This window comes from Cebus imitator, unplaced genomic scaffold, assembly GCF_001604975.1.
Source record: "Cebus imitator isolate Cc_AM_T3 unplaced genomic scaffold, Cebus_imitator-1.0 Scaffold384, whole genome shotgun sequence".
NCBI classification, from domain to species: domain Eukaryota; kingdom Metazoa; phylum Chordata; class Mammalia; order Primates; family Cebidae; genus Cebus; species Cebus imitator.
The window spans coordinates 496,331-523,840 of NW_016107699.1; the positions used below are offsets into that span (position 1 = coordinate 496,331).

The 27,510-nt window shown below is 56.7% G+C and overlaps 1 protein-coding gene across 1 annotated transcript in view; it reads left to right on the top strand.

Annotated features, from left to right (window-relative positions):
- Window positions 1–27,510, top strand: part of KCNQ1 (potassium voltage-gated channel subfamily Q member 1) — a 392,318-nt gene that overhangs the window by 99,186 nt on the left and 265,622 nt on the right. The window contains exons 3-6 of the mRNA XM_017507721.2: window positions 18,958–19,084; window positions 19,638–19,716; window positions 20,302–20,398; window positions 21,111–21,251. Coding sequence (XP_017363210.1) covers window positions 18,958–19,084; window positions 19,638–19,716; window positions 20,302–20,398; window positions 21,111–21,251 — 444 coding nt within the window. The remainder of the gene's footprint in view (window positions 1–18,957; window positions 19,085–19,637; window positions 19,717–20,301; window positions 20,399–21,110; window positions 21,252–27,510) is intronic.

The window sequence follows — 27,510 nt, forward strand, 5'->3', positions numbered from 1 at the left end:
GAGCAGTGCCGGAGCTGTCTGTAGAGGAGCAGAGCTGGCTGGGATGGACGTCCTGAGGGCAGCACATGTCCCTCCCCTGCCTCTTTGTCCTTGCTGGGACTGGGCTGTGTGCCTAGAGTTTGAAACTTTCTGACCGCTGGGAGAGGGGTCTTTGCAGGGGCAGAGCCATGGCACTGCGCCTGAAGTTCCAACACACTGTGGCATCTGCGTCCTCTCCGTCACCCCTCACGCCTCCTCCTAGGGTCCCTCTGGGGGTTGAGTGAAAAGGTGTAGGTAAAAGGTGGGAGAAGTCCACATTCTGGGAGCATCGTGGTGGCCCAGACACCCATGTTCCTCCCGGGGCAGCTGCACATCCGGGCCCTGGAGCCAGAAAGCAGCTGAGGGCACTGCCAGCCCTGGGTGCTTATGCCTGACATGCAAGGGGTCCGGGGCAGCCTTGCTGAGGCCAGAGTGCCAGGCAGGGGAGAGGAACAGATACCAACACGTGAGCCCCGTGACCAGAAGTGGGGGCACCTCCTGAAACAAGTGAGCGAAGGGCACTGGGGTGGCAAGTTGGGGGCCAACAGAGACAGTGTCACAGGTGGCGTTGGGTCAGGGGCTCTGGAGCCTCACAGGGAGACGAGGGCAGCCCCAGGCTCAGCCCAGGACCAGAGCACAAACAGGGCTGCGGTCCTAAGTACAATGCCTGGACAGAAGCCAGGCTTCACCCAGCACCTGGCTACCTGGGGGCTCAGATGGCAGGCAAGGGGTGCCTGGGAGGCTGCCACATGATGGGGGCACAGACAGAGAAAAGGCCCCATGTTCCGTTCGAGGGGACAGCGCCTCCCAGCACAGACTCTGGCAGTAGCAGAAGCCTGGAGAGGCCACGCTGGGCTCGGTGGGCTTGGTGGGGTCATAGCTGCCTTTCTCCTCTAAATAGATTCGCTTTAAAAAATGTTGTTGATGACTCATATATTTCTTAGGTTTTCTTATTTTCTAATTTCTTCTTTGACTTTAGGTTTGTGGAGGTTTAAATTACAGGAAAATTCTCCTACTCTGTAGGTGTCCAGTTTCGTGAGTCCTGGCAAACATTTATGGTCCTATAGCCATCCCCAAAATCGAGATCCAAGACATTCCCATCACCCCGAAAGCTCGCTGGTACCCCTCCAAGACGAGCCCCTCCCCGCACCTGGTAATGCGGACATGTTTCCCGTCCCTATGGTTTTGCCTTTTCCAGAACGTCATGTGAATGGAATCCCGCAGTGTGCAGTCTCTGTGCCTGGCTTCTGTCACTTAGCATAATTCATTTGAGGTCCACCCGTGTCATGGTCTCTGCATTCAGCAGTTTGTCTCCTGTTATTTGGAAAGGATAAAATGTCCCACAGTTTGTTTATCCATTCACAGGCTGATGGACATTTGAGCTGTCTCCAGTTTTCAGCTGTTATGATTAAAGCTGCCATGAATATTGCGTGCAGGTTTTTGAGTAATCATATGTCTTCATTTCTCTGGGGTAAATCCCTGGGAGTGGCGTTGCTAGATCGTGTGTTAGATGCACAATTCCCTTTCGAAGAAACTGCCAAAACGTTTTGAGAAATGGTAGGCCCGTTTTTCACTCTTACCATCAACGCGTGAGCATGCTGGCTGCTACGGATTCTCACCAGCACTTAGTAGTGCCTGCTTTTTAAGTCTTGCCCATCCTAAAGGTGTGGATCCATATCCCATCGTAGCCTTAATCTGCATTTCCCTCGTGACGAATGGTGTTGGGTGTGTTTGCCATTCGTGTATTTCCTTCGATGGAGTATCTGTTCAGTTTGCTGCTGATTTTAACAATTAGGCTGCCTTCTGAAAGTAATGTGAGCTGTAAGAGTTGTGACTGGTGGTGTGGATATCAGTCCTTTACCAGATCTGTTTTACAAAGATTTTCTCCCGATCATGGCTTTGGCTTTGTGTTTTCTGAACAGGATCTTTCAAAAGAGCAGCAGTTTTTAATTTTGATGAAGTTCAATTCTTCAGGGTTTTCTTTTTTTTTCTTTAGGGTTCATGTTCTTTGTGCTCTAAGAAATATTTGCCTAATCCAAGGTTACAAAGTTTTTTTCTCCTGTTTTCTGTAGAAATTTTATAGTTTCACATTTCTTGTTTAGATCTGTGATTCATTTCGAGTTTAATTTTATGTATGGTGACAGGTACGGATGGAGGTTAAATCTTTTTTGCATGTGGTTATCCAGTTGTCCCAGAGACTTTTTTCCTGTTGAATTACTTTGGCACCTTTGATGAAAATCAGTTGGCCGTGTGTGTGGGTTCGATTTCTGGACTCTGTCACTGTTCTGCCAGGAAAGTGCTGTCTTGATTACTGTGACTTTTACGCTAAGCCTTGAAATCAGGTCCTGTTAATCCTCCAATTTTGTTCATTTTCGAAAGTGTGCTGCTGTGCCAGGCCTTTCACGTTCCCATGAATATCTTAGGATCGGTTCGTCAATTTCTACAAAATAAAAAAAAATTCAGCTAGAATTCTGATTGGCGTGGTGTTGGATATGTAGATAAACCTTGGTCTCATATAGTGATACCGAGTTTTCCGATCCACAAACACGCTCTTGCTCTCCAGTGCCTTAGATGTTTTCAACACCACTCATCAGTATTGTGTAGTTTTCAGTGGTGCGAAACTTGCTAGATTTGTTACTAAGTATTTTATGTTTTTGAAGCTACTGAAATGATATTGTTTTCTCAATTTCACGTTTGGATTATTTCTCGCGAGGATAGATAGAATCACAACTGATTTGCCTATGTATTGACCTTGCAGATTGTGACCTTGCTCATCTTACTAGGTTGAGAAGGTTTCTTGTTCGTTCGTTTTTGGGTTTGTTTTTTTTGTAGATTCTTTAGGGTTTTCTATGGAGATGACTGTGTTGTCCCAACTTAAGTCAGTCTTATTTTTTCCTTTTCAATGCATATGCTGTTTCTTTCTTGTTTTTGCTTGAATGCACCCTCCAGTGTCTGCCAGTGGGACAACGGCCAATATCCTTGTCTTACTCCTCGGGTGAAGTGAGACCGTTTTTCACCTTCAGGTATGCTGGGAGCTGTGGGGTTTTCGTAGCAGCCACTTACCAGGCCAAGAAATTCCTCTTCTTCCTGGTTTGCTGGGAATGAAGAGTGCGTCAAGAATGGCTGTTGCATTTTTGTCAAGTGCTCTTTCTGCCTCTATTGAGATAATCATATAATTTGCAGTGATCTCAATCACAAATTCTTTCTTAATTTGCTAGTGTGGAGCAGCACATTGATTGATTTTCAAGTAGTAAAACAACCTTGCATTCCTTACACAAAGCCCACTTGGTCATGATGAATTTTTATTTTATTTATATATTTATTGACTTATTTGTATTTGTTGTTGTTGTTGTTGTTGTTGTTTTTAATTTTTTGAGATGGAGCCTTGTTCTCGTTGCCCAGGCTGAAGTGAAACGGTGTGATCTCAGCTCACCACAACCTTTGCCTCCCGGGTGCAAGCCCTTCTCCTGCCTCAGCCTCCCGAGTAGCTGGAATTACAGGCACCCACCACCACGCCTGGCTAATTTTTATATTTTTAGTACAGCCAGGGTTTCGCCATGTTGACCAGGCTGGTCTCAAACTCCTGACCTCAGGCCACCCGCCTCGACCTTCCAAAGTGCCGGGATTACAGCCATGAGCCACCAAGCCTGGCCGTCATGATGCATTTTAAAAACACCTGTTGGATGTGACTGACTTTGGTGTGTATAGAACTGCTGCACCCGTGCTGACGAGGGCATTGCCTGCCATGTGTTGGCTATTGTGTCTAGTTTTGCCATCAGATGCTACTGGCATCAGAGAATGAGTTGGGAAATATTTCTTGCTGTTCAATTTTTAGGGAGAGTTTGTGTAGGATTGCAATTATTTATCCCTTAAACATTTGATAGAGCATGTACAGGCATCTGGGCCTGGAGTTTTCTTTGTAGGAAAGTTTGTCATTGGAAAGTCAGTAGATACAGGGCCATCAAGTTGTCTGTTTTTTCTTGATGAGGTTTTGATAGTTCATGTCTTTGATGGTATGTGTCCCCAACCCAAATTCGAAAACAAGACCATGTTGTGATGAGATGTCTTTCCTGAACAGCTTAGGGGCTGTGGGGTTTGCAAACCTCCAAATACAGCCATCTGCAGGAGGACTCTCCTCAGTGCCCTTAGAGGGGGCCTGAGCTGGGCAGTCTCTGCCGCTGCCCATCCCACTGGGCACTGCCTCCCCAGGGATTCTGCAACAGGACCCAGTGTGGGGCACAGGGGACGAAGATCAGACTTTTGCTGTTTCCTTCCAGCTTTGCTCCCCAGGAAGGCAGCCCCTTCTCCAAGGAATGAAATTTAAGAAGACGGGCCTTACAAATCCATGACAAGTCTGCTTCTGACTCTCCCGTTTACTGTGTAAACTCCAGCCCTAAAACAACATACATCCTTCTGAAGTTGTTCACATATTAGCTCTTAAAACAGCAAAATCCGTGCACAATTTCCTCTCAATCCCTTAAAACATTCCTGAAAGGGGGAAAAAAAAACTGTTTAAATTCACCGCCTGTCATTAAAATCTCTAGATTTGCAGAATCAGAGTGAGGCACCCAGCAGTCCATAAACAGACGAGACAGGCCCGCATGCACGCACGCGCCAACACACGTGCACACGCACACGAAACACTGCAGCCTTTAATAACCGTGGGTCTTCTGGTCCCAGCACCGCGCAGGCCCCTGAAGGGCCAGCCTGGCTCGTAGCTCCTCAGCCTCTGCTAAAGTAAACAGGGCTCAACCCGGCGGTAGTGGCGGGGGCTTCTCAGCACCTACCCGAGTCGAAGGAAGGGTGCTCAGCCCCTCATCTCTTTGCTTTGCTGAACTTCTAATGCTGGTGAAATTCTTATACGAGACATTTTTAGATGCTTGGGCTCCTGGCAGATAAAAATAATGTCTCCCCTCCACCCCTTTCTCCTCCATCCCAGCTCCAGCTAAGGCAGTGATCAGAGGGGTGCACCGACTTTGGGGTTAGCAGCCGTCAGCAGTGGGGCTCCTGGGCTGAAAGTAAATCCCCATTTAACTGGCCTGGAGACAGAAATAGCCCTTCCTGGGGAAGATGGGGGATTTGCTTTAAATACGTGTAAAGCTGCCTGCCGGGCGGCTAATGGTGTCTGCAGCCAGACATGGGTGTCTCCGGGCCACGGGCTCCCCCACCACAAATTGCAGGGCGGCCGGCTTGGGCCACTCCTGTGTGTGCGGGGCCCTGGGTACAATTCCTGGGAGGCAGCTGCCAACCGTGGGGCTCAGCAGAGGGTTCAGGGTCTGATGTGTGGGCAGCCCCACCTGCTTTCTGACTGTGCAGAGCCCTGGGTGCCTCCCACACACACCCACATTTTCTCGCTCCTGGTCTTTCCTTCTGCTGGTCGTCAACCTGGAGTGCCTCCACTGGCACTTTGAGCTCTGCCTTCAGAGCCCAGGTTTTCTGGTGGAGTGGGGCAGGGGTAGGCTGATGGACCTCTTAGAGAGACAGGGCACTCTTTCTCCTAGGCCCACAGGGACCCCTCCTGGGGAGGGGAAGCTTCAGGCCCAGTGGCTGATGGCCTGGACCAGTCCTGGTACCCTAGAATAGCAGACCTCTGGCCTGGGCTTGCTGATGACCTGGAGCCCCAGGGTGCCAGCTACAGCCCCCTGCCTGCCCAGGAGTCCAAGATCTAGGTATCAGCTAGCTGGGTTCATTCTGAGGCTCTGAGGGCGAGTGTTCAGGCCTCTCCCAGCTGCTGTGGAAGGTTCCTTGTAGATGCATCGACCCAGTCTCTGCCTCCACCTCCACACGGTGTTCTCCTGGCATGCAGTCCATGTCCAGGTTTCCCTGCTTGATAAGGACACCAGTTATATGGGAGTAGGGGCCACCCAAACAACCTCATCTTAACTAATGGCATCTGTGGCAACCCTGTTTCAAACGAGGACTTCAGCATATGAATCTGCGGGGGCTGGAGACACAGTTCAGCCCGTAGGAACGCGTACCTGTCAGCGGATTCTTTAATCCAAGGGTCTGCAAACCATAACCTACAAACCTGGCTGCTGATTTGTGTACATAAGGCCTGATTAGCACAAGCCGTGTGTGCTTGCGAACTGCTCATCTCTGGCTGCTTTTGTGCTGTAACAGCACAAAATTGTCTGCTGGAGTTGTTGCAACAGAAATCGCGTGGCCTGCAAAGCCTAAAATATTTACTATCTGGCTTTTGAGAAAAAGCTTGTCAAGCCCTGTTCTAAACTATGAAAACAATGTTGGAGGTTGCTTGATTCACCCACAGAGCCGTTGATGGGGGTGAGGGGAGAGGGATGAAATGCAGTCACAGGCAAATTCTTATCTGAGTGAGGAGAAAGCCTTAGGGAACACACCATGGCAGAAACTGTCTTCAGAGAGTAGCAGACTTGGTTATGAGTTTAAGGAACCAGTGGAATGAGAGTTCAGTGAAACTCTCAAATTCATGAGATAAGAAAATGGATACCATGTTGGTCAATTAAATAACTCAAAGCAAAAGAGAGAAGCAACAGAGTCAAATAGCAAATATAAAGACGGCAAGAGTCAGATCGAATGTACCCAAGTTCACACCAAACGTAAAGGGCCTGAATTCCTCTACAAAAGACAGAAGGTCCTGCCATAGCTGCTTTTGAAAAATAATAACAAAATCTGTTATCTTTTAACAAATAACATTGTTCAGTAGAATTAAGTAAGGCGAAGCAATAATGGGTGGTTGAAAATAAAGGAGTGGCCAAAGAGATGCTGAGAAGCTACCTGCTGCAAGAAGAAGAGAGAGAACTGGGAGATCAGGGTTCACATCCACACTGAAGCTCAAGTCAGACCAGCGTGAATGAGATCAGGCACTGATAGAAGACGTGGCTGTAATGTTTAAGGCATCAGACAACATAAAATATATAAAGCAAGAACTACTGGAAATCTACAAGGAAGGTAAAATATGATAACAGGAGGAGATTTAATGTGCCTCTTCCAGAACAGGACAGTCCTAGTGGGCACAAGATAAGTGAGGACATGGATGGTTAAATGTGATTATCATGAGAAATTCTAGATTCTAACAGTATTTTGAAATGACTCCTATTCTTATTATATATAGCCACGTAACAAACCATCCACAGATCTAGCACCTTCAAAATAGGCAACACGCCTGAGCTGGCTAGTGTGCAGTCCGGCAGGGCTCAGTGGGGCGGCTCATCTCCACTCTGCGTGGTATCAGCTGGGGCTGGAGGTCCACAGTGTTGTGCCAACATGGCTGGTCAGGCTCCTGTTCCTCAGGGCCTCTCCAAAGCTGCATGGATTCCTCACATCTCAGTTCCAGAAATGAACAGTCCAGGAGACAGGCAGTGCCAGGAACTGCAGAGCCACCTGGCCATACCCTCTTAGTGCAGGTGCCACAGAGCCCAGGTTCAATTGGGGAGGACTGGCAAAGAAGTTCAGGACTGTGCTTTAAAACCAGCACTATAACTTAGAATCCTAATAATGGAGTAGTTTTTTTCCCTTACATCTGCAGAACACATACAAAACCAACCATGTGGCTGTAATCAAATCTAACCTACCTCAAGAAATTGAGATTTAACTGGCCATGCTCTCTGATCAAAACCCAGTATCATGAAAAATAAGTGATAAACGATTGAGGAAGAAAAAACCCTTAACTATTTGAGAGTTAAGAACACTCTCCTGAATAGCCATAAAGAAGAGGAGATGGACGTGGGAGGGTGGGCCGAGTAGGGCGTGATGAGACCCAGGCCCCTCTGCCTGCCCCAGCCCGCATGTCACTCCCGCTGTCCCCCAGCACTGACTGTAGATGCTTTCATTTTGTAAATTCCGTGCCAGTGCCCGCCTCACTCACTGGTGACTCCGCTGTGTTTGCAAATGTTGTCCCCCACATGGATTGAAATTCATCTATTGCCTGAAAATAATAAAGTATGTGCATTGCAGGTTGTGTAAGCATACGCATTTATTGAGTGCCTCCCGGGTTCTCACCCCTTGCCAGGTGATGGATTGATTCAGTGTGCTGGGGGTCTCAGGGCAGGAGGCCCACATAGTTTTTGCTTCACCAGAATCTGCTAATCGGCCTGGTTTGGGGCAGAGATTAGATGGGCCAGCCTGTGGGCAGTCTGCCTAGCGCCATCTGCCTCTCCCACCCCGGGCAGGTGTCGGGTGGCCGCCGCACCCTGTGTCCGCCTCCTGACCTTGAGAACACCCAGGTGCGGGAGGAAGTGGGCCACACTCGGGAACCCCCACCCCGCCGGCTCGTGCAGCGAGCTGGGTCCCAGGGCTGGAGGCACCTCATTAAACCGCCTGAAACGCGTGTAACTCTAGTCAGCCCCAGTAAGGCACCGGCAGTATATGTGAAATTAAAATTACTGAGAGGCCCCCTCTCCTCCCCACCGTGGGTGGGCAGCCTTCGTGCGGAGGCCAAGGCCCGGAAGCCAGCAGTCCTGGGAAAGATTTGGCCCCAATGATAATGGGCCCAGGAATGTGTTAGGCCCAGGGTGTGGTCCCAGTCCCTTTCCGAGCTGACCCCTCCCCCGCTATACCCACACATGGGGCCCGGCTGTCTTGAGTGCCTCCTGCTCAGACCCCGGGGAGGCACCTGCGTGACAAATGTCAGGAGTTTGCAGTTACTCCCAGAGCTGCAGACAAGGGGCAAGGCAGGGCTGGAGGCACCGGCTCAGCAGGAGGGGTCACCTGAGCCTTGGCCTGCAGGGAAGGTTTGCTCAAGGGGTGTCTCTTGAGCAAAATATTGCACTCTCTTCCCTCTCTGAAAGCCCACCAGCCAGTCTTGCCAGAGGTGCTTCCTGGAAGCCGGTGGAGAGGATGCATTCCACACGAAGGCCTTATGGAATCAGCCCCTGGGCCTGGAGGTCGCTGGGAAATGTGTGAACGTGGCTCCCCTCAGGCTAGGGGTGGACGCAGGCCCAGGGAGGAGCGGGAAGGCCTGGATCTTGTCAACTCCCCGAGTATGCCCTGTGGCTACTTGAATGTAGAGCACGGGGCAGGGGGAGGGCCAGCTCCTGAGGTTTTAGCCTCCCAAGAGTCTCCCCAGACAGGCCACAGGGGACACTAGGCCTCATGCCGCCTGTTGGGATGGTATCCGGGACGGGGGGACCAGACGACAGCTGTCGCCCACTCGCAGGGCCCGGCTGCCCGGTGGATGGGAACAGCCGTCCCCGTGACAACCCAGCAAGCCCCTTGCCTCTCTGGCTCCCCAGGGAGAAGGGATGCCCGGGCAGCTGTCTGGTGGGGCTAGTTCTTGAGGGAAAGCGGCCCCGTTACTCCCAGAGTCACCCCAAAGTCATTAACCAGGAGACAAGTACACAGAGCAGCTGGCCGCCATGGCTCTGAAGGTCAGAGATGGCCGGCAGCTGAGGGAAGGCCTGTGGTTGGGGCTCTCCTGCCCCCTTCCTGGGCAGGGGCTCCTTCCTCCCTCTGTCTCTGGGGTCCCATGGGAAGTCAGGGTGGGGCCTGGTTTGCAGCTTCCTCTGGCTTCCTGGGTGTGCCTTCCTGCAGGCCCAGGACCCCTAAAGTGTTCCAGTGACTTCAGGGAGGGAGAGCCAGACCAGGAGGAGCTCTCAAGGTACCCTGCAGGGAGACGCAGTGTCCCAAACACAGGGAGGGGGATATGTCAACCCGCGTCTCAGACAATGGCGGGGAGGGAGAGTGACGTCCAGCCTTGGGGAGCAGGGGATGATGTCCATCCTGGAGGAACGGAGAGGGGTGGTGATGTACAGCCTTCGGGGAGATGGCAGCATCCCCCACACAGGGTTGACGTCCAGAGTGGGGGTGTGCAGGTCTTTATGGGCCCCTCAGCCTCCCCTTCCACACCGAGTACAGCACCCACAAGGCAGTGCCTGGGAGGGAGACACTATCCCCTGCCTGAAGTTTCTCAGCAGGCTTTTGGACACAGTGAGCTGGTCTCAGCACTGGACTTGCGGGTGGAGAAGGCTTTAGGGTACTCGGACTTTAGGGTGCGCTGGGGGAGACCAGAACAGACCTGAAGGAAAGGAGGGGTTCCAGGCAGAGGCAGCAGTGGATAGGGGAGGGCTTCACAGTGGGGAGGTCAGGCTGAGTGGCACCCTGCGGGACAGACTGGAACTCTCAGTCTGGAGCTGTGGACAGGTAGGAACTTCTACAGCCAGGAAGGCCAGGTGACGTGGGGGGCTCCAGGCAGCCGGGCCAGCACAGGACAAGGCGTCAGGTCAGCAGGGCTCTCCTGTGTGAGAGTCTCTGCCCCACTGTGCCCAGACCCTGCCCCTCAATAAGATCACTTCCCTCTTGAGCACGTGGAACCCCACCTTCCCCCATCCCATCCCCATGGCGTTTCCACAGGCCCAAGACACTGTTCTCATTTCACCCTCTCCACAGCCCTAGGAGGTGGGTATTGCTGGTGCCCCCGTTTTACAGATGTGGACGCTGAGCCCAGAGTGGCTGAGCTGCTCGTCTGTGTCCCCTGCCTGGGATGGGGGTGCCACCTCACCCCAGGCCGCTCCTGTCCTGCACCCACCCTCCTCCTGCTTAGCCACCCTTTCTCTTGCTAATGTGTGGGACAGGGGGCTCTCAGGGGACCTGGCCAAGGTAGCAGGTACCCCCTACCATACTTCCAGTGCCAACCCTGGCTGCCTGGAGCCAGCTGTGCAGGGGCACAGAGGCCCTCCCCTCCGAGGAAGTGGGCCTGTTCCAGGCTACCTTGGGTGGCTGGCGTCTTGAGCAGCCAGGGCCTCAGGCGGCCAGGGCCTCGGCAGGGACATGGAGGGCCCCACTCAAGGTCACAGGCTGCATGTTCCATGCGGCCTGGGGAAGCAGCCGAGCAGAGGGCTGCAGCCCCAGAGTAACAGGCTGGCTCAGCGTGGCACCCCAGTTGTGCCCCAACTAAGGGGACACTTGGCAGGAGAGGAGCCGTGGCAGGGCAAGGTCAGCCCCCCAGCAGCAGGGCCGGGACAGGGCAGAGTCAGCCCCCCAGCAGCAGGGCAGGGTCAGCCCCCCAATAGTAGGGCCGGGACAGGGCAAGGTCAGCCTCCCAGCAGTAGGACCGGGACAGGGAAGCCGGACCCCAACTGTGTCACCTTTGGCACCGTGGCTTGTGCATCTTACGTGGGCCTGGCTGGCCCCACTGTGGTGCCTGCCCCAGGCCAGGCTACATTAGGCAGGGTGGGGGACTGGTGCTCCAGGCAGCCAGGGGGGTGGGGGTGAGGGGGGTGGCTAGTGTGGACTGAGGGCCCCAGCTGTGCCCAGCACGTCACTGGGGGGCCCACAGGCTCTCAGCACAGGCTGGCGGCTGGGAGCAGCTGGCCACAGGCAGGCCCTGGGACAAAGGGCGCTTTGAGCTGCCTGAGTGCCTGCATCGCCCTCCGGCCAGCTGACCCTCCTGGGAGTGCGAGGCTGGCTCTCTCTGTGGCTTATCAGGGCTGGGCCGGTGTGGAGTTGGAACAGCTGGCCCCAAAGCCCGCCAGGCGGGCTCTATGCTGGGGGGACCACTGCCCCCACAGGGAAGCGCCTGGCTCAGCACAGGCCCAACCCCTGTCTTCCCAGCTATGGGGCGGGGGGCAAAGACCTAACCCTGGGTCCCCACAGCACCCCCAGCCTAGCCCCTGTGTCTACCCCATCTGATAAGGCCATATTGTCTCCTAAAAAGTGTGAACACTGATCTCCGTCTTTTCGGGGGGTGGGGGAGTTCCTGGCTCCAGTGGAAGGTCCCCAGGCCTAAGTCTACAGGGGCGCCTGGGAGGCTGGCTGTGTTTCTGTGTCCTTGACCCTGGCCCCTTCCATGAAGCTCAGCTCTGATCCTTGGTATTTAATCTTCATCTTCCAGCCTCTTTAAAATTAATTTTCCTTTAAAGAGATTGTAGAGCAGTAACATCAGAGACACCAAAATAGACAAAGGAGATAATAGAAGAGTAATGTCAGAGACACTAAGTCCTCACGATAAGGGTCTGTGAAGCTTCCTTTATTGTTTAGTTAAAAAAAAAAAAATCTATATATTTCATCCAGAAAGGCAGGATGTGAGTGCAGCTGGTCAGAACCAGTTATTTCAGGCTGCCTTGCCATCTTCCCCATGTGATTGATGGGCGCAGGGACCTTCTCTAAGGTCCTAAATCATGTGGTTCCGGCAGCCTGGAACTTCTAAACACATTGAACCCAGAAAATCTTCGCAATGATGCAGATTCGCCAACTGATAAGAGCAAAACAATAGATCAGATGGCCGGGCCGACCTTCAGCCTTCTCAGAGAGCACCAGGGCTGGTTGCAACACGTTTAAGCCAATGTGTGACCTTTCCCCCTCTGTGAGCTTGGAGACTAAAAATCCCAGATAAGCACCTGCTTTGCTAAACCCTTGCTGGCCCTCCGGCTTTGGGCAGATCTCCTGTTTGTGCCGCCGTTAACGCCACAACACCGGAAACCAGCATGGGGCCGGCCTGCGTGCAGGGCCGCGTGTCTCCTGTGTGACCTTGAGCTTCCATTTTCCTTCTGCACCACATACTGACTTCCTCTGGGTTGAGGGTGAGGGTCCCAGTGTCTGTCTGCCAGAGGACAAGATTTCAGTATCAACAGTGAAGCCATCAGAGGCGGTGACTGTGCCTTAGGGCGTCCTGCTGGCACCCAGGACCCTCGGTGAAGGATGGCACTGAGATCCATTCAACACATGTCTTGTCAATGTTCCGATGAAACAAGATTAGGAGGAATTTTACGACTTCCCTGTGTTTTTCCAGCTAGGGCCCTTTGCACCGCCTAGTATTTGTTTTTTGCCTTCATCCTGAGAGGGCTCAAGGTCTGCGTGCCATTTTGCAATTGACAAATGGCTTGTGCTTAGCTATTTTGTTTAATGCTGAACTAACAATAGTCAGTGAAGATTAAGAACTAAAGACTCAAGGACAGCTGCAGATGACCGCAGCTGGAGCAAGGCAGATACTCAGGCCGCTGGGGGGCCCTGAAGGCCCGCAGAATCCTTTCGGGACACCTGGGCAGTGGGAGCCCAGGTAAGTAACCGCCATGGGCCAGGGCCCCTGCAGGCCCTCATTTCATCATCAGAGAATGCACGTAATCTTAAAATTCCGCATTTCAACCATTTCACAGTGTGCAATTTGGCAGCATTTAGTACATTCACAAGATGGTGCAACCAACACGTGCCCCCAGTTCCGGAACTTTTCCATCACCTCAAAAGGAAAACCATCCCCAGTCCCCTTCTCCTGCTTCCTGACAACCACATTCTTCTTTAACGGTATGGTGAAATATAGGGCCAGCCGCAGTGACTCATGCCTGTAATCCCAGCACTTTGGAAGGCTGAGGCAGGAGGATCACCTGAGGTCAGGAGTTTGAGACCAGCCTGGTCAACATGGTGAGACACCCTCTCTTCTAATAATACAAGAAAATTAGCCAGGTGTGGTGTGGTATCCACCTGTAATCCCAGCTACTCAGGAGGCTGAGGCAGGAGAATCACTTGACCCCGGGAGGCGGAGGTCGCAGTGAGTGGAGATGGTGCCACTGCCTCCCTGCCTGGGCAAGAGTGAGACTCTGTCTCAAAATAAAATAAATAAAATAAAAATGTATTTTACCATTTTAACCCGTTTTAAGATCACAGTTCAGTGTGACCATCGCCACCAGCCAGCTCTAGAACTTTCTTCATCTCGCAAAACTGATGAAACTGTGTCCCCATTAAACACTCACTGCCCGCTCCCCCTCCCAGCCCCTGACACTCACCATCTACTCTACCTCTGTGAATTTGATGGCTGTGGCCACCTCATGTGAGTGGAATCAGACAGCCTTTGTCCTTGTGTGACTGGCTCATTTCGCTGAGCCTAACGTCTCCAGGGTTCCTCCATGTTGCTGCCTGTGTGAGAATTCTCTTTCTCTTTAAGGCTGAATCCCATGCCATTGTATGGAGGGACCACATCTTCCATCGGCGCGTTGGGGGACCCTGGGCTGCTCCCTCTGTTTGGCTTTGTGAATGTGCTGCCATAGACATGGGTGTGTGTGGCTCTCCTTTAAAGAGGCTGGGGACAGACTCCAGAGTGGAATTGCTGGGTCATACAGTAACTCTCTATTTTTTTTTCTGGCATATTATTTGAATAGACTGTTTATTACAGCAGTTTTAGGGTCACAGCAAAATCGAGGGGCTGTCATTCTGTGTTTTCACGTGTCCCACAGCAGTGGCAGCGTTCTCCATTTACCCAAGTGGTGCATGAGGCCGCGACTTCTCCGGATCCTTGGGAGCGCTCATCACTCTGTTTGGGGTGGGAGCCACCCTCACGGCTGAGAGGCGGCACCTCGCTGTGGTCTGGTTGTGCGTTTCCCTGATGATTAGTGGCACTGAGCGCCTCTCCATGGGCCTGTTGGCCATCTGTGTATCTTCTCTACAGAAATGACTGTTCAAGTCCTTGGCCTATTTAAAAAAACTTGAGTTGCTAGGAACTTTGTTTTTTTTAAAATGGTTTTAAATTACACAAATAATACCCGCGAGAGCCAACGTGTAACACACCCCGGGAGGGACATGGATTCACACTCATGGAGCGGAGCTGGGGGTGCAGGATGGGATGGCCAGCTTCTGGGCAGGACCTGTGGCCTATCTTGTTTTGGGGGACAAGGACCCAGAAACAGATCTGCTTCCAGGCCTTGCCAGAAAAGCACACAGTGGAACAAGTGGGTCCCCTGTGGAGGGGCAGGGGCCTCAGCCAGCATTTCTTCCCACCTCACATGTCTTTTCTGTTGCTTCTGTGACGGTGTCTCAGGGAGGGGCAGAACCCACAGGGTTTGACTTCCTGACCCTGCACATCCTCGTCCCCGGCCCCTCTCTGGGTCTGGAGGAAGGGGGTGCTGTGGTCCTGGCGGCTCTTTTGCCTGCACCCACCTTGGGGCCATGTCACACCCACACCCTCCCTCCAGGCCAGACTCAACTCTCCAGCTGCCCGGCTGCCCACTGGATGACCACCAAGGCGGAGGCGGGTGGCTGGTGGGGCTGGCGGCCATGTGAGGCCCAGGCCTGTCTTCCCTGCCTCGCCCCACAGGATCCAGACACCTTCCTGTCCCTCGGTGGGGCTAGTGGCTCTGGAGCTCCTCTCAGGTGCCTTCCCCCTCCCAGAGCCGCATTCACAGCCTGGGGTCCTCGTCTCATGTCTAGGTTCCCTTTGCCAAGGGTCCTTCAGCCTTTGGCCTGCACCCACTCATCTGGCAGTAACAGGGCCGCTTCCAGAACCACCATCGTGCCCATGTGGCCCCCAGCGGTGTCTATGCATGAGAGTGGTTAGCCCTCCTTGGCTGGCCTGGCCTCTCCTGCCGTGTTCACTCCCACACCTGAGGATGCCTGTACCTTGTCTTGGGGGGCTCTCTCTGCCATGGTCACCCGCCTTCCCTCCCCTAAGCTGCGGGTGCCCTGACCTCTCCCAGCCTGACTTTCCTTCCCCGTAAAATGTGGACAGAGGCCACCACCCTGTGACGGTGGTCTGTGTTTGTTCCGTGCACGTCTCTGTGCCCAGCCCTGAGGCCCCTTTGTCCGTGAAACCATCCGCAGCCAGGAGGCGGCCTTGCTTTAGTCCGAAGGAGAGTGATCGGGAGGGAGGGGCCTCTTTGTCCCCTTGGTCTGTTTGTGGTCTCAGTGGAGACCAAGGACGGCTCTTCTCCTCGTATCTGTGGGGCAGGGCTCAGGGCCGCACTCCATCAGCGTCCCAGGGCACTTCATCCTTGACCCGGGGGGCTTGCTGGCGCCACATAGATCTTGTGACAGGCGCTTTGTGGGGCTGGATGATGCTGGGTGCCCCTCAGAGGCCCTGGGGCTGGCTCTGTGATCAGTCGGGGAGTCGGAAAACACCCCTGGTTCTGCCCGTGTGGTGGATGGGGCTCTCAGAGGGGCTGGGGCTGGGGCTGGGGGTGCTGAGCTGGCCTGAGGAGGGTGGGGGAACCCAGGGGGCAGAATGGGGGAGGGAGAGAGCACTCTAGACACAGAGCCCTGAGGAGGCATGGGGCACCCCAGGCATGGGGAACACTTGGGGCCTGTGGGAGGCTCTGGGGGAGATTGGGCTGTGAGCCCCTGGGAAGGTAGCCTCAGGGACAGCCCTAGACTCCCACCTTCAGTGAGGACAGCAGGAACTATGGCAGCTGCTTGAGCAAGGGGGGCAAGGCAGCAGTCACTAACGCAGGTTCTGGGGAACAGCTTGACGCCTCTTTAGTTCACCTCTGGAGCTTAGGGCCAAGTCGGCAAATACAGATGAACCCAGAGTGAGGAGGGCGGCTAGGACATCACCCATCTGGGGTCTTGACTACTGGAGCCAGGGGGAGGCGGGCCTGCCATTCTGTGAGCCTGCTTTTTTAGGGGTGTGGTCCCCTGAATTGGGAATGGGCCACGGCATGGCATGGGGGACCACTCCCCCTCCCTGTTCCCAGATGAGTGTGAGCAGCCTGGGGTCTCACTGCGGCCTTGGCCCCCGGTGTTGTCCCGCACAGCTCAGGAAAGTGTTTGAGGCTGATGGTGGTGGAGATAGTTTTATCTCTGAGCAAACATTCCAACTCATCTGGCTGTTTCCAGCCTAGAGATGGTGAAGGGACTTTTCCTTGGCTCCATCCTGGCCTGCCAGCAGCACCAGCCTAATTAACCCGACAAGCGGGGCCTCCCCAGCCACGGGACCTTGAACCGCCTTCCCACCTCCAGCCAGATTTGGGGATCGGCATTGTTTTTAATTTTTCCCATCACCATGTCCCACAAGGCAGGAGTCCTGCCACCTCCAAAGGCCAGCCTCTAAGCAGATTCCCCGGGCGTGAGGTCAAGAGAATATTAGAAAGACATGCAGCTATCCACAGCAACCCCCAGTGGTTGCTTATTTGTTTAAAGGTATAACTTAAGACACATTTAGCACTTCAGGCCTGCCTGGACATGGCTGGAGAAGGTACTTAAGTAATTTTTAAAGTACATCAAAACAAGGTTGGGTGCGGTGGCTCACACCTGTAATCCCAGCACTTTGAGAGGCTGAGGTGGGTGGATCATCTGAGGTCAGGAGTTCGAGACTAGCCTGGCCAACGTTGGCAAAACCCCATCTCTACTAAAAAAAAAATACAAAAAATTAGCCAGGCGTGGTGGTGTGTGCCTGTAATCCCAGCTACTTAGGAGGCTGAGGTAGGAGAATCACTTGAACCTGGGAGCTAGAGGTTGCAGTGAGCAGAGATCATGCCACTGCACTCCAGCCTGGGCAACAGAGCAAGACTCTGTCTCAAAAACAAAAATTAAAAATTAAAATAAAGTGCATCTAAACAAGAAAAACCCTGCTAAGGGCCAGTCTGCTGGGTGGTGTATGGGTCAGCAGAGCTGGGCTGGGAGCTGCGATGCCTCCCCACCGAGGTCACCAGAGGTTGGGCAAGCCGGCCTCCATGCCGCCATGTGTACTGTCTCAGCTTCGGGGACTCGGAGCTCCGTGTTTCTGTGGCCTTTTTCATGATGACCAAACACAGGCACACATTACTGTGTCCAGGCCCACCTCCCTACAGGGCAGGTTCTCAGAAGCAAAACCTGACGAGACAGAGTTTGTGCTACCAGAGAGCTCTAGGCCAGCTCTTTGGAACATTCATTCATTCGTTCATTCGGTATGTCTATGTTGAGCACTGGCCGGAGAAGGTGCTGTCCTGGGGCCTGGGAAATGGGGGTGGATAAGACCAAGGTGGTCTCTTTCCTAAGGAGCTCAGCCAGACCACAGCCAAAGCCCCAGTCCCCAGAAGCTGAGGACAGAGGTGGGACCCGAACCCCCCATGAGGCCATGGAGCCTGCAAGTGTCCAGACCCTTTACCTCACACCCCCGCCATCTCCTGTATGCACCCAACTGCACACACCCTCACCCCTGAGGGATCTGACACCATGAGCCAAAAACATTTTTACAAAAGGAAAGCAGCTAAGTTCCTATTGTGTCTCTTCTTGTCCATTGGGCTTGCCCCCTACACACGCCGGATGGTGTATCATTCTGTCCTAATTAATAACATTTGGGAGCCAGCGATGGCAGTGTCCAGCCGACCACTCATAGTGGACCCCCTGGTGGGGCGTGGCATGGCAGCAAGGCCAGCCACCTTCACCCAGTGGGAGCAGAAGTCCCCTCCTGGGCCCAGCTTCTGAGGGAAGACAGGCAGGAGTTCACTGAAAGCAAGCCTGAGACGCCATATGCCTGTGGTTTCGTGGCTTTGTGTGGCTAGCACCTTCCACACGTGAGGGCTGGTTTCATCTTCCAGCCTCTCATGCCTTCCCTGAGGGCCTCCCCTGCACCCCGGCTGCCTGGGTGCGGGGCGCAAGCCTGCAGGCGGCCTCTGTGCTTTCAGTGTCACAGCTGCATTTGGGCAGTAAGTCCCCACCTATGCCTGCTGAGCCCGCTACTGCTGCCTTCACACTTTACAGACAGGGACACTGAGGCCCAGGTACCCACTTCTGTGCCTAGAAGGTGGGATCCAGCTCTGAGGGTCTTCCCGCTCCTCCAGGAACCTCTGCCCTCTGGTATTGGTGGAGTTGAGGAGGCGTGGGGGTGTGGAGGGGGCAGATGACTCCCTACAAAGGCAAAGTGGTCCAGAGGCTGCCCCCACCCCAGGTAGGCTGGGCTCAAAGACCAGCTGTGAGGCTGCCTGGGGCTGGAGCTCGTGGGAAAGTGCTTCTCACAGAGGGCGCCCGGGGTTCCTGGTATGGGGCCCCCTCTAGCCCAGGCGGGGGTTCTGGCATGGGGCCTCCTCTGGCCCAGGAAGGCCTGGCCAGAGCGCTGTAGCCTCACCTGGGTTCCACTGCCTGTGGACGTGAGCTTAAGCTGCTCGGCCCTCCAGGGCCTCTGTGCGCAGCCATCGTCAGCCCTAACAGGCCAGGACCTGGGCCTGCTGTTCTTGGGGTGTCCTTCAGCGGAGGCTCCCAGTGTAGCTGGGTCCAAACAAGTCTCGGGGTCTGAGGCCTCTCGAGGCCGAGCCTACCAGCAGTGAGCGTCCCACTCTGTCCCTGCAGGAGATCGTGCTGGTGGTGTTCTTTGGGACGGAGTACATGGTCCGCCTCTGGTCGGCCGGCTGCCGCAGCAAGTACGTGGGCCTCTGGGGGCGGCTGCGCTTTGCCCGGAAGCCCATTTCCATCATCGGTGAGTCATGCCTGCCCTGTGGAGGTCACGCCCAGGTTTCCAGACCAGGAAGGACCCCCAACAGAGAGTCCCCTGAGGACTGGGGAGCCCCAAGGCCAGTAGTAAGGTGACTGCCTGGGACCCAGCACAGAGCATTTGCAGTCCCCTACCACCTCTGCACTAAGACTTTGATCATGGTGTCAGGGTGGGGGTTGGTCCCTCCCAGATTCCCAGGAGCCTCGCAGCCCAGCAGAGCTTCACGGTGGGCCAGTCGCCCTCGGTGGCTCAAGAACCGTGGTCCAGGCCTAAGGCTCTGCCCTTTCTAGCCCCTTGCCGGGCTCAGCACAGGGCCCAGCCTGGGCTGGAGGCTCCATGTGGCCAGGACAGGGGTTGGGTCTCCCAGTTTAGGTGCCGCCTGGCTCCCTATCCAAGGTGTTCCCATGTCCCCCGTCATCAGGGCCTAACCCGCCCAACCGGCAAGCCCCTTCCCTAGATGAGAGCAGGGGGTGTGGTCTTTCCTGGAGCCCTGCTTGGTGACAATCATGACAGTCTACCTCTACCCTGTACCCCACAGACCTCATCGTGGTCGTGGCCTCCATGGTGGTCCTCTGCGTGGGCTCCAAGGGGCAGGTGTTTGCCACATCAGCCATCAGGTGCGTCTGTGCTGTGAGCTCTCCCTGCTGCACTGAGCACCCCTCCTGAGCTGTAGGTAGTCTCACACCCCATCTGCCTTGCTCTGATGCAAGGTGCCCTGGTGCCTGCTGCCCCTGTGTACACTGAGCCGTGTGCTGGGGTGGGTGGAGCAGACAAGTGTGGAGTGCACGGCTCAGACTGGAGATGCCTCAGGCAGCCCTGGGCTCTGGCCCAGCCCCGGCGCCTCTGAGCTACGAGGACTTCGGTGATAACCTGACCATTTGGGCACAGAGCCTGCTCATCTGCAAACTGGGGTGACCCAAGGGGCTCCCCTGGAAGGCAGTCTGGGGACTGAGGGAATCTGGAGGTACCTGGCTGGCCCCCAGCCCCAGCCCTATGTGAGCAGATTCAGAGCAGGCTCTGGGGGGCTGTGCCTAGGAGGGAAATTCCAAGGCCCCTGTCGGGATGGAGGTACACCCAGCCTCCCCACCCAGAGTGGGCATCCAGCAAGGACAGGGACAACCATGCTGTCGGCCACCCCCAGGCCCGGAGTGTGCGCCTGAGCCCAGCCTTGCTCCCTCAGCCCCACACCGTCTCCTTCCCAGGGGCATCCGCTTCCTCCAGATCCTGAGGATGCTGCATGTCGACCGCCAGGGAGGCACCTGGAGGCTCCTGGGCTCTGTGGTCTTCATCCACCGCCAGGTGCGTAGCCTGATTTGGGGGTGCAGGGCCCAGGGTGGGGCAGGGCGGAGGGGGCTGAGCAGCCCACACTAGGATGACTTGGGATGTGCTGTGGCCCTGGGTGCCCAGGCTCAAGGTTCTGAACAGGGCCCAGGATCTCGGAGTGAGCCCCAGCCTGAGCCTGGCTGGGGTGCTCCACCCCCCAACCCCCGGTGCCGGTGACCCTGGCCTGCAGACGGATGATGTGCTCACCTTTGAGCTGGGGGCAAACGAAATGACAGAAATGAAAAACCCAGGCAAATCGAGAACCCAGGCAGACGGGGCCACCAGCACCCCTTCCCCGAGGGCCGCACCCAGACAGGCTCAGGCTGCGCCGACCCCTGGCTCTGTGGGGTGAGGGGCCTCTTCCTCACCCTGAGGATCTGCTGGGTCCTGGTCCACTCTTGGTTCTGTCACGTGGTGGGAAAGAGAGCCGGGCAATCGGTGGAGCCAGCGCTGGCCCAGACGGTGGGCCTAGGGAGACCCCAGGGCTGAGCCTCACTGTGGGGGTAACCCCCACCGGCCGCTTACCAGGGTTGTGAGTAGCGGGTTATATGGAAGCCGGCCCTGTGCCTGGGCACCATGCAGGAGCGGCGTAGACGTCTGGTGATCGCTGGGACTTACTTAGGCGCCTGCACAGGAGGCTCTCAGCCCGCGGCGCCTGGAGCCCGACACCGCCTGTTTTCTGGCCTAGGAGCTGATAACCACCCTGTACATCGGCTTTCTGGGCCTCATCTTCTCCTCATACTTCGTGTACCTGGCTGAGAAGGACGCGGTGAACGAGTCGGGCCGCGTGGAGTTCGGCAGCTACGCAGACGCGCTGTGGTGGGGGGTGGTAAGTCAGAAACTTCCAGGCAGGCGGGTGGGGGCGGCCCGGGCTGAAGAGGGACAGGACACTGGGACACTGGTGTGTCCAGACGTCAGGCCTTGCTGGCGGGGGCTTCTCACCTGCACTCCCGCAGCCCCCCGTCCACATACCTGCGCTTGGAGCTGCCTGCACGGGTCCCCACGCTGTGTCAAGTGCTCTGGCATAACCATCTTGAAGTTCTGAACATGTCATCCTTGATTTTGAGATTTGAGTGGCGAGAAGCCTGAGGGGTCGCTGGAGCACGTGTCGGGGGCTCAGCAGTCTCGGCTTCCCTGCGGCTCCACCTCCTGCCGATATCCCAGGCTCCCTGTTCCCTGCGCCCACCCCAGCCATCACCCTGGCAGGGCCCCTGGAGGGTGAGGTCAGACACATGCCTCACGTGTCTCTGAGGGTCCACACAGGCCCTGTGAGTGCCACTGTCCCCAAGGAGCCAGACATGAGACAGCAAACAGGAAAGGCCACGATGGCTCAAGAGACCCCAGGAGAGACCAGAGAGCTCCCGTGGGTCTGGTGGACGCTGGGCTGCAAGTTCTGAGCCCTGTGCAGTGATGACCTAGGTGCAGCTGGGCCCAGGGGGAGCGGGGACCCAGCCTGTGGGCCCAGAGGCTGCCCCTGGCTGCGAAGGTGGGTTCCAGCCACCTAGAGTGGCCCAGGAGCCTTGGGGAAGCAGGTGTGAGCAGGCAGATCCCACACAGGAACGCCAGCCACCCAAGCTCGGAGAGGCTGCACAGGAGGTGTGGGGCTGGGTGTTAGGCCAAGTATTTGGGGCTTCCTGGAGGGAGTCAAGCTTGCCCGTGGGAGAGGGAGAAGTACCAAGGAGGTGCAGCTGCGGGAATCAGGGCGCATCCTCCGAGCTTCAGGCTGCCCGAGTCCCATATCACCTGCATGTAGGCCCAGCAGTGGTTTCTCATGGCTCAGAGGACTCTGGCTGAGGCATTTCTAGGGGCAGGCCCAGCTTGCCAGTGTCCCTCTGGGAGTTGGTGGCTGCCTTCAAATCCTTCAGTGAAAACTGGCTTTTATATCCACATGGAGCTTGAGGGTTGCTTCTGGGGGAAACGTGTGGGTACCCCGAGGGGAGCAGCTGGCTAGAGGCTGGAGTGCAGGAAGCGGGTAACTCCATCCCCTCTCCTCCCACAGCTGCAGGGCCGGGTGAGCCGTCCACAGGCCACCAAGGCCCAGAGTGGCACCATCACACCTTGGGGAGTGGCCCTGGGTGTGGTACGGGAAGCCCCAGCACTGAGGTGACGGGGTGTCCCCTGCTCCACCGCAGGGGAGTCTGCCCTCGAGTCTGCCCTTGTCTCCTGCCCTCTGGGCTCACTGGGCCCGAGAACAGGTCATATGGGACCATGGTAGCAGCAGGGGCTGGGGGCTGGGAGGAGGCCATTGAAGTCTGCACAGGGTGGGAGCCAAGGCCTGGGGGCCACATAGGGGCTGGAGCTGGGGGCGGGCAGGACAGCAGTGGAAAGCACATGGTGGTGGTGCCAGGACCCAGCCTGTCTGCCTTGAGTCCTCCTTCCAGAAAGGCCCGGCCTCGCTGGCTCTCGGGGGCCCCCCTACCACCCTCAGAGCACATCTGGGCAGGACAAGAAGCCGCCCGGCGGCTCCCCAGCCAGGCACATGCCCCAGCAATTGCTGTGTCCCCTCCCTCCCCTCTGCCTTTCCCGGTGAGTCCAGACACCCAGCAGTGGCTCCTGACGTAGGCCAAGTCAGCAGGTTTTCTGGAAGCTTCCAAACTGCCCGACTGCTCAGAGAAGGTGGGGGCATGCTGACACAGCGCCTGGGTTGGGGCAAGCCCCGGTTTCGGCCTCTGCCTGCCTTCCTGGGGGCCTGTGTCCCCCCGAAGGCCCCAGTGTGGCAGGCCTGAGCAGGTTTGGGCAGAAGGGCCCAGCCCCCGGCCGGAGCCTGCCGGCAGTGAGTGCAGATGGGGCAGGGCCTGCTCAGGGACGGACTGCCCAGAGCCAGGAGAGTTCCCAGGAGGCTGGTGGCGAGGTGGGCACTGAGGAGCCAGCGGCGCAGTGGAAGCCAGTGGGTGCTGGCCCCAGCATGGCTGATAAACGGTACCCAGCCTTCGGTGCTGGCCTGCCTGCCTTCCTGGCCGCCCGCTGGAGCTGTGGGCAGCGGACGCTACCCCCCAGCCCCCCAGCCCCCCAGCCCGCGGCAAAGCGGCCCTCCCACTCCCACACCTGTGCAAACATCCGCCCGCTGGCCGGGAACACGGCCCCTTTGTGCCCGGCTTGGCATCAGTGCCCCGGCCCGCACTGTCAGCTGCAGCCCGAGCCTCGGCCATCGCGCCCTGGCCTGGCCATTGTTCCCGCCAGGCCCCGCGCCCCTGGTCGCCCTGGGCCCCCCGCCGCCCGGGGCTCCGGGGCAAACAGCTCCCATTCAGCTGCCCTGCAGCTGTCGGGGGGAGCGGCGCCTGAGGCCTGAGTTATGGGCTGTGTTCCTGGCGTTTCTCGGACAAACAGAACTTGAGAAACGAAAGAAGGGGCAGCCCAGATGGGGGCTTTCAAGCCAGTTTGCCAATTCGCAACTGTGCCCTGAGTGGTTGTTTCTTTCAGCTCCTTTGTCCTGGCTTCCTTTACCCCACAGGGAGTGAAGCTCAGCCCCCCGCCGCTGGGCAGCCGGGCCTACTCCACCTCCGTCCGTGGGGGCCACCACGGCCCTTACCAGGTGGGGGCGGGTTCCCGAGGGCCGGGCCGTTCTCATCGTCTTGCTGCATCTGCCCCAGGCTTCGCCTGGACTCTGTGGACTCCTCACCCCTCGGACACGCCCTGGGGGTGCTGGGGCTGCCACTGCAAAGTGTGCAAACTGCTGGGCCCAGAGCAACAGAAATGCAGGAGCTCTCAAGGCGGGAGCCCGACTGGAGGTGCGCGCGGGCCCGACCCCTCTGAAGGCGCAGGGAGAACCTCTCCTCCCCTCTCCCAGCGGCTGGAGACTCCATTTGTCCCCGCATACAGTGGCCTCACTCCTCTGAGTCGGTGAGGGTCCAGCCAGGCGATCCAGGAGGAGCTCATCTGCCTATTTCCAAATATCCTGTTTTGTGGGGCCAGGTGGACACAAATTAGGGGGGAAGCAGTCCCAGCTAGAACACTGGGTGGCCCAGGTGGACCTCCTGGAAGGTCCCTTGCCTTGCTGGCCACCAGTTCCCACAGCTGTCCAGTGAGGGTGCCGGCTCAATGGCTGAGTGTCCCCTCCGGTCCCCTACCCTGAGAAGGGTGGGGATACCTGATTTGGATGTGAAAAGTCCCGGATCCCCTAAGTGTGGCGCCCGCCCTGGCTGCCAAGGCGTTTGGGGAGAATTTAAGACTTTTCTTTGCCCTTCGAACAAAATGCGTTTGTTTGTGTTAAAGTTTGAGTGGAGGGAAAAGTCGTTTTTGCAAACACGGGCTCCTCTGTTCAGTGCCTGGGGGTCTCTCAAAACAGGAGGCGGCCAGGCTCTGTTTACCCCTCTGCATCTAAATTTAGAATTGAGAGTAAAAAAACTGGAATCCCATGCCTACAGCTCAGCCACCTTTTGAAGCAGAGCCTGACTGCCTGCCGTTCAATCTCTCCTCGCCTGGAGGCTCCAAAAACTCCCGCCTCCCTGGCAACAGTGCACCCTGGCAGGGCAAGGCCTGGAGGGGCTGGGGGCTGGTGCAAGGGTGTGCGTGAGGGCAGGGCCTCCCAGGCAGTCACAGGCAAGCCCTGTTGGCACTGCCCAGGGGAGAGGTGGTGTCAGGAAGAGCTGGGGAAGCCAAGGCACAGGAGCTGCCCCCCGCCTAGCACCCAGGTCAGGGTTCTTCCTCCTCCTGGAGTTCCCTGCAAAGGGGAACGAGTTCAGCTGCCCCGCTGAGTGGGCCTGGGGACAGAGGCAGAGTACATGCCTGCTGTGTGCCTCAGTTTCTCCATCAGCACATGGGAGACAGTAGTCCATCTCCCAGGGCCAATGCAGGGCCCACTGTGAGTGCTGCTATGAGGACTGCAATCCCAGAGGCTGCCACCCATCCCTTTGCTGCGGAGACTTTCCCTGGACCAAAAGGGCCTCCTGGTGAGCCTGGGCCTCTGTTTGTGGACTCACTGGCTTTCGATCCTGCTCTGTGCCAGGCACTGCCAGGGGTTCGGGCAGCCCTGTCTTGCTCTCTCTGTCACAGTCAGGGGCGAGAAGCATGGTGTGAGCTGGGGCTGGCCTGTGGTGGTTCACAGGTGGGAACCACTATGGGAAGTGCCACCAGGGTGTCCCTGCAGGACTTTCTCGGCCCGAGAGCAGGGAGGCCTCGCTGAGGGGGTGACATCTGAGCTGAGACCTCCAGGCACAGTCCCCTGGGCCTCCTGCAGGCAGGGTGCTGAGCCTGGCTGTGCCTCGGGGAGGATGCAGCCTAGGTGCCTAGGTGCCACGGGGGTGTTGACGGTTTCACCAGCCTGTATATGGGGCTCCGGGCTTCGTGAGTGAGAAGAGGACCCCATGTGACGGGGAGGCCTGCCGCTCCTGAATTTGTGTTCGCTTACTTTCTCCTGCTGAAAGGAAGCGGGTTTATTTTGGGGTGTGGGTTTGCTTTTACCCTGAGAGTCTGCGAGCTGGCTGGCTTGTCCCCACCTCCACATGGCAGCCTCAGTCCCTTTGTGGCCCTTCCCAGGAGCCAGGCTGGAGTCTCCAGGGCGGCCCCGCAGGGGCTGGGCGAATCTTTGGAATGTGCTCGGGGTCCCCTCGGACTGTGCCTGGCCTGTTAGAGCCCCAGGACCACTGGCCCCACCCTTCTTTGCCCCAGAGACAGTCCTGCCTCCCACCCAGAGGCCTCCCTCTGTCCACGGCTCCCCCTTCCAGGCCACCCCCCAGACCCCTCTCCTCCACCTGCGTCGGCCCTGCCCTCCAGAGTATCACCCACATCAGTGGGGCCCTGGCCTGACCTGTCCTGAGGAGTGCACATCTCTGAGCTCTGCATGGGGGGAGCCTGCCAGCTAGCAGAGGTCCAGAAGGCTCTAGACTGAGGTGCTAGACTGAGGCTGTAGACTGAGAGTCTAGACTGGGTCTCTAGACTGAGGCTCTAGACTGAGGCATTAGACTGAAGCTGTAGACTGAGGCTCTAGACTGGGTCTCTAGACTGAAGCTGTAGACTGAAGCTCTAGACTGGGTCTCTAGACTAGACTGAGGCTCTAGACTGGGTCTCTAGACTGAGGCACTAGACTGAAGCTGTAGACTGAGGCTCTAGACTGGGTCTCTAGACCGAAGCTGTAGACTGAAGCTCTAGATTGGGTCTCTAGACTGAGGCTCTAGACTGGGTCTCTAGACTGAGGCTGTAGACTGAGGCTGTAGACCGGGTCTCTAAGTCTGCTAGTGGCACCGAAGCACTGCAAATTCTAGGAGTGAGTGACAGACTGGCCACATGCCAAGCCCTCACCCAGCAGGCAGCCCATGAGAAGTGTTCTGTGATCGTGCACCTTCCTGAGAGGGGGAAACTGAGGCAGAGAACAGGCTGGGGCTTTGCCTTAGACCAGCTGGACAGGGAGAGAACTGTCCCCCACACTCAGAGCTACAGTGCCAGCCCAGCCTTGCCAGCAGGGCAACCACAGGACTGCCAGGCAAGGTGAGGGTGCCGGGTAGGGCCCAGGGCCCTCACACATGGGGCATTGTCCCACACCCCCTGGAAGCACTGAGACAGGCATCGTGCCATGAGAGGGGACACCCGCCTGGACCTCTGTGTGTTCAGCCTACTGTGTGTTTGGAACTGAGGCTGAGGGCGCAGCTCTGGGAGATCCTGTGTGGGCTTCCTGCCAGGCCCTAGAGAGAGGCCCTGGAGCTGTGGGGCTGAGCCTGGGTGCCGCACTCTCCCACCTGTATCCTTGGGTGCCTCTTCACGGGCAGGCTGGGCCCTCGAGGCCGGAAGCAGCCTCTTGGCCCGTCTCGGGTTTGCCCCCTGCCTTTGGGGGTGGGCACAGCAGGGAACATGGGTCCTGCAGGCCTTGGTCCAGCTATCTGCCTGGCCAGTTTCTAATGGGGATCCCTCAGCACAGTGACTGCCCAGCCTCAGTTTCCTTCTCCGTAGTCTTGACCTGAGGGTACCAGCTGGGTTGTGACGCCTCTGGGCTACCCTTGCTCCCACTCTTGGCCACCCTTCCTCTGGACAGACAACCACCATGTGGGGCCACCCCTTCCCTCTGGACAAATGACCACTGTGTCTCCAGCTGGGCCAGTGAGCTCTGGGACCCAGAGCTTGGCATGCAGCTGGAACTAAGGTTTCTGGGCTGGCCT